Below are 13073 nucleotides of genomic sequence, written 5' to 3'. Positions count from 1 at the left end.
GACTAGAAATGAAAACAGGTGAGTCCTGTCTTTAAATAAAAATATATAATTCCCTATATTCCTATCTATTCTTGACATTGAAGCTTTACTCTTCTTGATATTGTGACAAAATACTCTTGGGTTAACCACGAGCTTTCTAAAAACTTGCATATAACAATTGTGCACCATTCATTCCTCATCTTTGCTGCCCATCATTAGCAAAGTTGCTAATGATGGGCAGCAGGTTAGTGTCATGATGTCACCTCAGACATAGTTAAAAGCCCTGTTAACGTAGCTGCTTCTCGCCGGGTGCGGTGGCGCGTGCCTGTAATCCAAGCTACCGGGAGGCTGAGGTTGGAGGATCGTTTGAGCTCACGAGCTCTGAGCTGCAGCAGGCTATGTCGATTAACACAAAATAATTATCCTCATTCAAAAGTCATGTAAGAACCTCATTGGCTTACGGAATGTTGATGTTATTTAAAAAATTCATACAAAAACATGACCTCATTCTAGAATGTCATGTGACAACCTCATTGGCTTATGGTATTGTGATGTCACAGGCTTCTGAATCCATAAATAGGGGTGAGGAGGTACAACTTTCAGTCCGTTATTTGCAGCACTTATGTTAGCAGCATTCAGACGTTCACCAGTAAAGCATTTTCAAACATTTGGATCCTTTTCGTACTCACGGTATACAGACTCCAACATGTCTCAGAAAGAGCAAGAAAGACAAGAAGCTGACCCCAGCTCTATTCCATGGTATGAGTCCCTAGACCCTTACATCAGCTCTCTTCCTTGGGATGAACAGGTGGAATTAGAGGAAAAGCGATTGGAAGAAATGGAGAAGGAAAATCTCATGAACAGAGAAAAGATTAAGATCCTGACAGAAGAAAATGAGAGAAAGAGCGCTGAATTAGAAAAATTATCCTACCAGCTTCAGGAAAGGGAAGGTATTATTGAGGAGAAACAATGGGCTCTCCAAGATAAGAAGAATCACGAGCTCCAAGAAAAGCTTGATGAAGCTCTAGAAAAAATTAAAGATCTGCTCCAAAATGAGAAAAAAGAGAGCATTAAAGGGGATAAAATGCTCAAGAAGAATGAGGAGCTCCAAGAAAAGCTTGATGGAGCTCTGGAAAAAAATAAAGATCTGCTCCAAAAGGAGAAAAAAGAGAGCATAAAACAGGAAAATATGGTCAAGAAGAATCAGGAGCTCCAAGAGAAGCTTGACGAAGCTCTGGAAAAACTGAAGGAACTCCACCAAGAAGAGAAGCAACAGTCCACACAGCAGAGACACCTGCAGAGCAAACTCCAAGCCATGGAGGAAAAATACAAAGCGCTGCAGGTGAAACATGACAAAACTCTGCACAAAAGTCAACAGTTGCTTCAAGACAAGAAGCAAATGGAAATGAAACAGAAGGAAATGGACTCCAAGCTTGACGAGATGGAGGAAAAACACAGATCGCTCCAAATCAAGCTTGAGAAAACAGTGCACAGAAATAAAGAGTTCATTCAAGAGAGAGAGCAACAAGAAATGCTGGAGAAAGAAACAGACTCCCAGCTTGAAGTCTTGGAGGAAAAACTGAAAATGCTGCAAATAACTCTTGAGGAAACACTGCTCAAAAATAAAGAGCTGCTTCAAGAAAAAGACCAACAGAAAATACATCAGGAAGAAATGGATTGCAAGCTGAGGAACATCGAGAAACAAAATGAAGGCTTGCAAGTGATGCTTGATGAAGCTCTGGAGAGAAATAAAGAGTTTCTGCACGAGAAAGACCAACAGACAATACAAAAGGAAGAAATGGATTGCAAGCTGAGGCACATCAAGAAACAGAATGAAGGCTTGCAAGTGATGCTTGATGAAGCTCTGGAGAGAAATAAAGAGTTTCTGCACAAGATAGACCAACAGAAAATAAAAAAGGAAGAAATGGATTGCAAGCTGAGGAACATTGAGAAACAGAATGAAGGCTTGCAAGTGATGCTTGATGAAGCTCTGGAGAGAAATAAGGAGATCCTCCAAGAAAAGAAACAAGAGCCCGTAGAGCAGAGACACCTGCAGAGCAAACTCCAAGCCATGGAGGAAAAATACAAAGCGCTGCAGGTGAAACATGACAAAACTCTGCACAAAAGTCAACAGTTGCTTCAAGACAAGAAGAAACTGGAAATGAAACAGAAGGAAATGGACTCCAAGCTTGACGAGATGGAGGAAAAACACAGATCGCTCCAAATCAGGCTTGATAAAAAAGCGCACGGAAATAAAGAGCTTCTTCAAGAAAAAGACCAACAGAAAATACAACAGGAAGAAGAAAAACTTAATCTCCAGAGGAATAATCAAGCACTCCAAGAATTGTATAACGAAACAAAGTACAAATCAACTGTACTGGAAGAAGAAAAGAAAAACCTGGAAAAACAATGCTCAGCGATGCAGAGTAGCATCAATGAAATGCTGAGAAAAAATACCGAACTTGAGGAACTTTCTAAGACCTTGAAGTACAAAAACACTGAAATCCAGGCGCAAAAGCAAGAACAACAGAAAACACATAAAAACCTGCAGTGTAGACTTAAACAAATCCAGAAGAGAAACCAGCAGCTGGAAGACATGCACACAGATGTGCACAAGGCAAAGCGAATAGAGGAGGCAACAGTTAAAGAACTGAAAGACAAGCTTAAAGAAAAACAAGAACAATTAGAAGACATGGTGAAAAGATGCAACAAACTTGAGAAAGAAAACGCAGAAACAATCGATGAGCTGAAAACCCTCATCATTGAGAAAAAAGTGCTGGTGGAAGAGTATCTGAAAAAGAAGAAAAAACGCTTCCACTGGTTCTGGAGGAGGGGCACTGCTGCTTCTCACCTGATGTAACCTCGTCTTCCTCCACCTCTATTCCATCTTCATTTCCCCCCTTCCCCTCCCTCCTTTTTCTTTTTTCACCCTCACCCCCCGACCAGTCCCGGCAGTTGACTGCCCCCTCCTGAGCCTGGTTCTGCCATAGGTTTCTCCTTTAGGTTTCTTTCACTTTAAAAGGAGTTTTTCCTATCCACTGTCGCCTGGTGCTTGCTCAGAGGGGATTGTTGGGGTTTTCTCTCATCTCTCTCTTTCATTCTTTCTATCCTTCCCCCCCCTTCTGCCTTTTCCTTTACCCAATAAACACAATTGCCCACATTTTACATTTGTTTGAAAAATGTCTTCATTCAACAATAATTCATCTTAGGTATAAAAACAAGAAATAGGTAATAGCTGCATGTGTGTTTGTGTGTGTGCATAATATACATACTTGTTTCCCAGAAAGATTTAATACTAGATGGATAGATGTCACGGGGTAGAAAGGGACAAGTTATCTAGGGTTTTTACTATGCATATTTTGCTGTGTTTTACCTTTTTAATATTTTAATATTGTACAATCGGTTTATTTTTATGAGTTTTACTGCATGTTTTTATGGTATTTATTTGGTGACTTGTCCTGGAAAGACTCCGCCCCTACCTGATTATAAACCTGATCACACCTGGGAGGTCCCAGAGGCCAATAAGAGGGCCTGGAAGACCACAGAGAAGGAGGCTTGAGGGGAGGCTTGAGAGACGGGCAGGAGTGAGTGGTGTCAGGCGGCGGCGCCTGCAAGCCCGAAGGACTGGTGGAGCTTGGTGTCAAGCAGGGGAGGAACGATACAGCACCAGCGACTAGGGACGCGGAGCGAACAGTCGGACGGCAGTGGCAACAAGGGCCCAGCTTGTGCACTGCGGGAGAGCAGAGGCGGCGAGACAGCTGGTGCCGATTTGCAGTTTTAAAGAAGCGGCGGGCGGAGTTGAGAGCTCTGCCCACCCGGGGTAAGTCTTCGACTTATCCCCTTTTTGCGAATGAAAACTGCCTGAAAAGAATAGTGACTGCCGCTCCCTCCCTTTCGTCAGCGTACCGGGATGCGGAATGCGGGGAGGAAGGCGAGGACTCCGCTGGGTTTCCCTTTTACACCACTTCGCTGGATTTCTTAGTCCTTTTTGACTTTTATATCGTGGCGGATGCCACTGGACTTTTAATGTTGTGTCTTATTGATTTTTTTATTGTGTTACCCCTTGGCCAGGGTTGTTTTAATCCATTTTACATTTTTAACTATTTAAATATAATAAATTATATTTTAATTATACAGTTTTAATCGTGTGCTTTCCCTTGGCGGCTCCACTGCTCTGTCCGTTTGGAGGAAGGTTTCCTTCCTTTAGAAAAAACACTGTGGAAATAAAATCACCCTCGCTCCGTTACATAGAGACAGGTTTTAAAGACTAGAAATGAAAACATGTGAGTCCTGTCTTTAAATAAAAATATATAATTCCCTATATTCCTATCTATTCTTGACATTGAAGCTTTACTCTTCTTGATATTGTGACAAAATACTCTTGGGTTAACCACGAGCTTTCTAAAAACTTGCATATAACAATTGTGCACCATTCATTCCTCATCTTTGCTGCCCATCATTACAACTTTGCTAATGATGGGCAGCAGGTTAGTGTCATGATGTCACCTCAGACATAGTTAAAAGCCCTGTTAACGTAGCTGCTTCTCGCCGGGTGCGGTGGCGCGTGCCTGTAATCCAAGCTACCGGGAGGCTGAGGTTGGAGGATCGTTTGAGCTCACGAGCTCTGAGCTGCAGCAGGCTATGTCGATTAACACAAAATAATTATCCTCATTCAAAAGTCATGTAAGAACCTCATTGGCTTACGGAATGTTGATGTTATTTAAAAAATTCATACAAAAACATGACCTCATTCTAGAATGTCATGTGACAACCTCATTGGCTTATGGTATTGTGATGTCACAGGCTTCTGAATCCATAAATAGGGGTGAGGAGGTACAACTTTCAGTCCGTTATTTGCAGCACTTATGTTAGCAGCATTCAGACGTTCACCAGTAAAGCATTTTCAAACATTTGGATCCTTTTCGTACTCACGGTATACAGACTCCAACATGTCTCAGAAAGAGCAAGAAAGACAAGAAGCTGACCCCAGCTCTATTCCATGGTATGAGTCCCTAGACCCTTACATCAGCTCTCTTCCTTGGGATGAACAGGTGGAATTAGAGGAAAAGCGATTGGAAGAAATGGAGAAGGAAAATCTCATGAACAGAGAAAAGATTAAGATCCTGACAGAAGAAAATGAGAGAAAGAGCGCTGAATTAGAAAAATTATCCTACCAGCTTCAGGAAAGGGAAGGTATTATTGAGGAGAAACAAAGGGCTCTCCAAGATAAGAAGAATCACGAGCTCCAAGAAAAGCTTGATGAAGCTCTAGAAAAAATTAAAGATCTGCTCCAAAATGAGAAAAAAGAGAGCATTAAAGGGGATAAAATGCTCAAGAAGAATGAGGAGCTCCAAGAAAAGCTTGATGGAGCTCTGGAAAAAAATAAAGATCTGCTCCAAAAGGAGAAAAAAGAGAGCATAAAACAGGAAAATATGGTCAAGAAGAATCAGGAGCTCCAAGAGAAGCTTGACGAAGCTCTGGAAAAACTGAAGGAACTCCACCAAGAAGAGAAGCAACAGTCCACACAGCAGAGACACCTGCAGAGCAAACTCCAAGCCATGGAGGAAAAATACAAAGCGCTGCAGGTGAAACATGATAAAACTCTGCACAAAAGTCAACAGTTGCTTCAAGACAAGAAGAAACTGGAAATGAAACAGAAGGAAATGGACTCCAAGCTTGACGAGATGGAGGAAAAACACAGATCGCTCCAAATCAAGCTTGAGAAAACAGTGCACAGAAATAAAGAGTTCATTCAAGAGAGAGAGCAACAAGAAATGCTGGAGAAAGAAACAGACTCCCAGCTTGAAGTCTTGGAGGAAAAACTGAAAATGCTGCAAATAACTCTTGAGGAAACACTGCTCAAAAATAAAGAGCTGCTTCAAGAAAAAGACCAACAGAAAATACATCAGGAAGAAATGGATTGCAAGCTGAGGAACATCGAGAAACAAAATGAAGGCTTGCAAGTGATGCTTGATGAAGCTCTGGAGAGAAATAAAGAGTTTCTGCACGAGAAAGACCAACAGACAATACAAAAGGAAGAAATGGATTGCAAGCTGAGGCACATCAAGAAACAGAATGAAGGCTTGCAAGTGATGCTTGATGAAGCTCTGGAGAGAAATAAAGAGTTTCTGCACAAGATAGACCAACAGAAAATAAAAAAGGAAGAAATGGATTGCAAGCTGAGGAACATTGAGAAACAGAATGAAGGCTTGCAAGTGATGCTTGATGAAGCTCTGGAGAGAAATAAGGAGATCCTCCAAGAAAAGAAACAAGAGCCCGTAGAGCAGAGACACCTGCAGAGCAAACTCCAAGCCATGGAGGAAAAATACAAAGCGCTGCAGGTGAAACATGACAAAACTCTGCACAAAAGTCAACAGTTGCTTCAAGACAAGAAGAAACTGGAAATGAAACAGAAGGAAATGGACTCCAAGCTTGACGAGATGGAGGAAAAACACAGATCGCTCCAAATCAGGCTTGATAAAAAAGCGCACGGAAATAAAGAGCTTCTTCAAGAAAAAGACCAACAGAAAATACAACAGGAAGAAGAAAAACTTAATCTCCAGAGGAATAATCAAGCACTCCAAGAATTGTATAACGAAACAAAGTACAAATCAACTGTACTGGAAGAAGAAAAGAAAAACCTGGAAAAACAATGCTCAGCGATGCAGAGTAGCATCAATGAAATGCTGAGAAAAAATACCGAACTTGAGGAACTTTCTAAGACCTTGAAGTACAAAAACACTGAAATCCAGGCGCAAAAGCAAGAACAACAGAAAACACATAAAAACCTGCAGTGTAGACTTAAACAAATCCAGAAGAGAAACCAGCAGCTGGAAGACATGCACACAGATGTGCACAAGGCAAAGCGAATAGAGGAGGCAACAGTTAAAGAACTGAAAGACAAGCTTAAAGAAAAACAAGAACAATTAGAAGACATGGTGAAAAGATGCAACAAACTTGAGAAAGAAAACGCAGAAACAATCGATGAGCTGAAAACCCTCATCATTGAGAAAAAAGTGCTGGTGGAAGAGTATCTGAAAAAGAAGAAAAAACGCTTCCACTGGTTCTGGAGGAGGGGCACTGCTGCTTCTCACCTGATGTAACCTCGTCTTCCTCCACCTCTATTCCATCTTCATTTCCCCCCTTCCCCTCCCTCCTTTTTCTTTTTTCACCCTCACCCCCCGACCAGTCCCGGCAGTTGACTGCCCCCTCCTGAGCCTGGTTCTGCCATAGGTTTCTCCTTTAGGTTTCTTTCACTTTAAAAGGAGTTTTTCCTATCCACTGTCGCCTGGTGCTTGCTCAGAGGGGATTGTTGGGGTTTTCTCTCATCTCTCTCTTTCATTCTTTCTATCCTTTCCCCCCCCTTCTGCCTTTTCCTTTACCCAATAAACACAATTGCCCACATTTTACATTTGTTTGAAAAATGTCTTCATTCAACAATAATTCATCTTAGGTATAAAAACAAGAAATAGGTAATAGCTGCATGTGTGTTTGTGTGTGTGCATAATATACATACTTGTTTCCCCAGAAAGATTTAATACTAGATGGATAGAGACAGGTTTTAACTTGAGTTGTGAGCTTTGAGCATTACATAGTTAAAGCACATGATTGTACAGCAGCGGTTTGTGTCGTGGCTCAAGAAAAAATTGAGTGTTTTGCTGGGGTAATAATATTGACCCTGGTAATTTTTGTTTTTTTCTGAAATAATTCCTTTATTTGTGCAAATAGAAATAATTTTTACTCTCTAAAGAAAACTAGTATGTTTGTAAATGCTATTTTATAAAAGCTGCTTTTCTTGTCTAAGGTGAAAACATAGTGCTTAACCTCTGATTTGCTTGTCCCAGTAGGCTATATCCAAGCACTCTAAACCAGACCTTCCCAAAGTGTGGGGCCCGCCCCCTAGGGGGGGGGGGGGCGCAGAGCCAGTGCAGGGGGGGGCGTGGTATGAAAAGGGAAAAAAACAAAAACAATGCTTGGACACTGCTAGCACGGGGCGCCTACACAAACGTAAAGCAGGGGATGAAGCATCGCTGAATATATTTCCAAACCAACTTCATTCTAAGCCAAAGACTAGAAAATATGGTGAAGCTTATCTGCCCTTTGGTTTAACTTGCACAGGTGCCGAGGTAGGGCTCCCTGCAGAATTGGTTTTCCCTTCGTCGGGAGCAGCGCTGGGTTCTCCAAATCACGGACAAACAGTATCCCACATTCTTGATTTTTAGTTGATGTTACGCCCCACTTAAAAACGAAGTGTTGACTGGAGTGAGGGGTAACACAAAGTGAAAAAGAACACCTGAGCTACTGGAGAATAGATGTCATTAAACGTGATTTATTGCCCAAAACTACTACAGTAAAAATAAACACAGGGAAGCTCTTTTCTTCAGGGTCTCCAAGGCCAAAACTTGTTGTAATGACTAACTGCTCCTGATATTTTGGAGATGTTAGCTCTTTATACAGTAAAGTTACAGCGGGATACAAATAACATCAGGCTGATCCTGCCACGATTTGTTCCCCCTGTCTAAATCATGGACAAACAGGATCCCACAGCTGTTTATGTTTTTAGACCCATTTTGCACAGAGAGGCATTTTTTGAAAAATGTATTGATAGCAATGTTAAATATTATTACACAGGAAAGAAACAACTACATGTAAAATAATTACACAGTGACGCCTCTGACTTTGTAAATAGAGGGACAGCGTGTGTATATGTAAGCGTGTAAAACCTGAAGATAGTCAGATTAACAGTATTTTGTCTCTATCTGCCATTCTGCAATTCATCTCATGTAAACAATAACGTGGCGCACAGCGTGACGTGAAAAAAGGCACATACCTTTGACGTTGCGTGACGAACTCTGTATTCCTCGTCCACACATAAACGCAAAAAAAGGAGTTTTAAAAAATCTCCGTTTTCGGTGATTCGAAACGGCGTTTACGTGTGGATGAAACAGCTGCGTTTTCAAAAATCCCCGTGTAGGTGTGGACGTAGCCTAAAAGAGTTAGTAGTTTATTTTATTACTACCTGTAATTTATTGCAGATTACTTGTATTTGCTTAATTGTTCACTAAATGTTTGAAGTGTGAAATAAACCGCAATGGAGCAAAATATGGGTGTGTGTGGTTGGAGGATGTGTTTGTGCGTGCGTGCACGCGGAGGGGATGGGGGCGAACATTTTTCTTGTAAAACAAAGGGGGGCCTAGCAAAAAAAGTTTGGGAACCACTGCTCTAAACACTCCTCTTTGCACTTAAACTACAAAGACTAATAGCTCTACAGTGCGATGTCTGTATGTGGCCATTGCATGCATACTCAAGAACTTGTTACACTGTTCCCCTTTTAAGTCAAACGAGCTTGAAATATTAAAAAGTTGGCAGGAAAAAGCTTTTTTGAGCAATTTTGCAAGATCGTGTTAGCTTAATTTGCTACAGTTGATGAATTTTGCTAACGACATTTGTCAGAATCAACAGCAGCCGGATAGAAATGAGAAGCCTTTTATCTACTTGTGCCTAAAATCAATTATTCTTAAAAAATTCATGCCCACTGTGTCAAAAACAAAAAAGTCTGAATGGTTGCTGTCACCGTGCATGTGCCGTATACGTCACAGACATAGCAGCACAATGTTGATGTTGTATGTATGATGTACCCTGAATGTGAACAATGCTTCTAATAATATCACAATCTTTTGTTTTTTTCCAGTTCATTTGTTGCCTGCTTTTTAAGCACCATGACAACCGTTACACACACAAATATGCCTATTTTCATATCCTCAGACTCACATATATAGACGATGGGTCGCCCATTTTAAAGCACAGCCCATGAAATGTAGCTTCCATGCAGTTCGGTAGCTGGCTAAATGCTTAACCCTACGTCTTTTACATCTCAGCCTTAACCATTTTCCCATAACACCAGGAGGGAAGGCTTCTTGCCGAGCTTTCAATAATAAACGATTAAGTTGGGGGTTTAACGTGCTTCAGCAGATAATGGGGTGGAAAGAAGGAGGCTATCAAAGAACAAAGTGCTTTTAACACAGAAAACCACCAACAGGAAGTACACAGGTTTTAATGGTGGGGAGCTCTGGGTTCCAAGTGACATCAATCATAGATGACTGTGGACTTATTTCACAATAATCTAGAGAGTTATTTTTATAGTAACCATTATTTCTGATTCAAGTCATGTCTTAAGATTACATAAATGTAATATTAGTGAAAATTAATGATCCTTTTGTGTTCTAAATAATCTTTATAAAAGAGGAAGCCTCAAAGCCCTTCCTTTAGGGAAAAAGTAGGTTAAACCGGCTTTTTTTCTGCATATAGGACAAAATCAGAAAATCATCCTTTTTCCATTTCAGCAACAACACAACACATAACTATTATTTAACCATTATATTCACTATGTGTTCACTTGAAAAGTTAAATCCTAGTTATGTTAGGTCACGCCTGGAGGCTTCTGGTTAGGTTGTGCACTCTTAGCTAAGCAAAGTGTTTGGTCTCCACAGTTGCAAAGCAATGACCAAGAGATTGAGATTTCAGATTATTCCACTTGAGTGCTTCAGTAGGTCTGTGATTTTTCTTGAGCTTTTGGATGCTGATAATTCTGATTTCTCGCTGAGCCTGACTCTTGATTTACAGAGTAGGGCTAGTTGGGGTGGGGCTCATAGCTCCAGTCAGTATTTCAATGCTTAAAATCAGTGTTCACTGGAGCAAATAGTAGTGACACCTAACAGAGGGCGCTGGATACATTTGCACTGTGAGTAAATACTCCATACAATGCAGGCTGGTAATAGAAACGCTCTGTTCTGTTAACAGATCTTGACACCAGGGGGGATGTGCAGTGCTTATTCAAAGAATTGCACAACTACATTGCTTCACCAGAAGGCATTCATTGTAATCGCACCCTCTGTAATTACATCTGTCATAACTGCTCTTTATTTATCCACTATATCTGTGGCTTCTTGGACACAACCATAGCTGACCATCTCTGAAATCTGCACACACACACGTGCACACACATGACATGACACAGACAACCAGATGCTAACATAAACAAATAACCAGAGAGTCACAGAGTGCCCTGCAGTGTTGCCAGTCATTCTCTTTATGTCTGACTGCTTCTCAGTGAAATGGCAGGCCTACAAAAAGGCTGCTTCAGTCTCGGAAAAAAAGAAACATTTGTCTCTTCAGTCTAGATGTGGATGCTGTCTGCATACAGATGTTAGCCCTGGGGCACTGAAACTAATACCATATGGCATAGCCTTCCTTTCACGTGCTTGATAGTGTCGATGGCAGGGCTGAATAATGGTTATTCCTTCATTCTTTATCAGTGTACAGGTTCAGATAAGAAGCAGCACTTCATCTACCTTTGCTTATTGGCTAAGGAATCTAATATTATGAGTGTGGGGGTTTTTTTTCACAGTGGAGCTTGTGTTTTTTTCTCTTGTGTCAGTGTGTTATTGCTCCACATCTCAATCCCTGCAAATTCATTCTGAATAGATGTGTTAGAGAGCTGCATGTTTTTGAAGCCTGGACTCAGACAAATGAGTTGGATGCAAGGAAACGATGCAGCTTTGTCCGATAGTTGACTGTACCTGTGTACTCAACAGCTTTACAGACCTCTTTATTTATTGTAAAAAATAATTAAATATATTTTTCAATACAGTATTAAAGTAATTTATTACATTGCTTTGAATATATGTTTGGTTAAAGATTGTAATACCTCAGTTGACCCCTGGGATGGGATAAAATTGGCATGAAAGGCTGAGTAGGGGTGACATAATCCAGCTCTCGTAATGCATTCATGTTTGGCCTGAAGATTTGTCTTGTTTATTAAAACAGTCAACAGCTGAAGCAGCAGCAGCAGATGTGATGCGTAATCATGCTTCCCACTTTTCGAAGACACCACTGTCTGATGCCCATCACAAATCAGCAGTGGGCTGCAATAAAATCATGTTTACTGCAACGCTGCTGTGCAGTAAAATAAGATTAATTGTTTGAATGATGACCGATATCAGCAGAGGGATAAAAAATGTAATTATATACTTGCTCTGGAGTAAGATGAATTGTTAGATCAACAGATAGAGTTATATTGTGCATATTGAGAAGAGCTAACATCCGAATGAGTTTTATGACTTAATAATCAACCTGTGGTCATAAACTAAATATATGTATTATCAAAAGGATGAGTTGTAGTGGTGCCTGGGTTTAGTTTAAAAGTTAGGAGCATTGATATTTGAAGGTGGAAGTATGGCTCCTTCACATTGTCTGATGGTATTCTGGGCTAAGTGAAAGCAGCTCTGGTGCACACTGGAGGGATACTGTATCCGACCTTCCCTGGAAATACCTAAGGAGGAGTTGGAGGTTGGGGCTGGGGAAGAGGATCTAATAATCTACTGAGCTTGCAGCAGAAGACCTAGACCTGAAAAAGTGGTCCTAAATGCACAGATCAGTCAGTCAGTCCCCAGTTAACAGCATCCTTTTCTCTCAAATGGCATGCAAAAGCTCTGGGTGGTCATGTTCAGCTGGTTTATACAAGAACATTTGTATTGATTGGTTCTTCATAAAGCAGTAATATTAAAAGGTTGTAATTTTTTGTGAGATTTCATCTTCGATTCACATCATGTCTCTTCTTTTCAATGACTATTATAAGAGGTTTAGTTTGGGGTCAGCCTTCTACTTTAATGTGCTTTTAAAGGGAGAAAACACAGCTATACACATATATACATATAGACCAGGTTACACATCTGCACACGCGCTTTCTCAGGCAGTGATATGCAGTCTTCTGTCCTCAGGACTGCAAAGATCTCATTTAGATAACTCTCCTGATCTCTCGGTACCTCCCAGAGTCACCCTTCTTTGCTGTATCCATCTATTATGTTACCACACGATGAGATAACAGCTTTAGCTGATCCTTTCCCTCGATAGTGAGAGATCGGTGAGAGACCTGAAGAAAGCAGCTGACCTGGATAGCTCCCTTTCGCAAATGTTTCTGTCATTTGCAGTGATTGTGATTGCGTCAAGCATCACGCTGCATCTGTATTGTGACAGCTACGATGTACCCGCCCATTAGACATGTGGAGGGTATTGATGCTCTTAAAGAGTGTGGT

The 13073-nt window shown here is 41.0% G+C and overlaps 2 protein-coding genes across 2 annotated transcripts in view; both read left to right on the top strand.

Annotated features, from left to right (window-relative positions):
* The window catches only part of pak5 (p21 protein (Cdc42/Rac)-activated kinase 5), an 89376-nt gene that overhangs the window by 29119 nt on the left and 47184 nt on the right, over positions 1-13073 (top strand). The gene's annotated exons all lie outside the window — the stretch shown is intronic.
* On the top strand, positions 212-7189 carry LOC120724674 (trichohyalin-like). The gene is made up of 2 exons (XM_040016979.1): positions 212-2231; positions 5719-7189. Exons 1-2 carry the CDS (start codon positions 602-604, stop codon positions 7080-7082), a joined length of 2994 nt encoding a protein of 997 aa, XP_039872913.1. The 5' UTR covers positions 212-601; the 3' UTR covers positions 7083-7189.

The sequence above is a fragment of the Simochromis diagramma genome, unplaced genomic scaffold (genome assembly GCF_900408965.1).
Source record: "Simochromis diagramma unplaced genomic scaffold, fSimDia1.1 OVJJ01000802.1, whole genome shotgun sequence".
Taxonomy (NCBI): Eukaryota; Metazoa; Chordata; class Actinopteri; order Cichliformes; family Cichlidae; genus Simochromis; species Simochromis diagramma.
The sequence above is the reverse complement of the archived record's forward strand: the minus strand, read 5'-3'. Positions and strand labels throughout refer to the sequence as shown.

Bases quoted from the DNA above. Each gene is read 5' to 3' on its own strand.
- LOC120724674 (XM_040016979.1), top strand. From the start codon at position 602: ATGTTAGCAGCATTCAGACGTTCACCAGTAAAGCATTTTCAAACATTT. The intron at 2,232-5,718 runs ATAAAGAGCTTC...CAGTGCACAGAA, and splicing joins TGATAAAAAAGCGCACGGAA to ATAAAGAGTTCATTCAAGAG.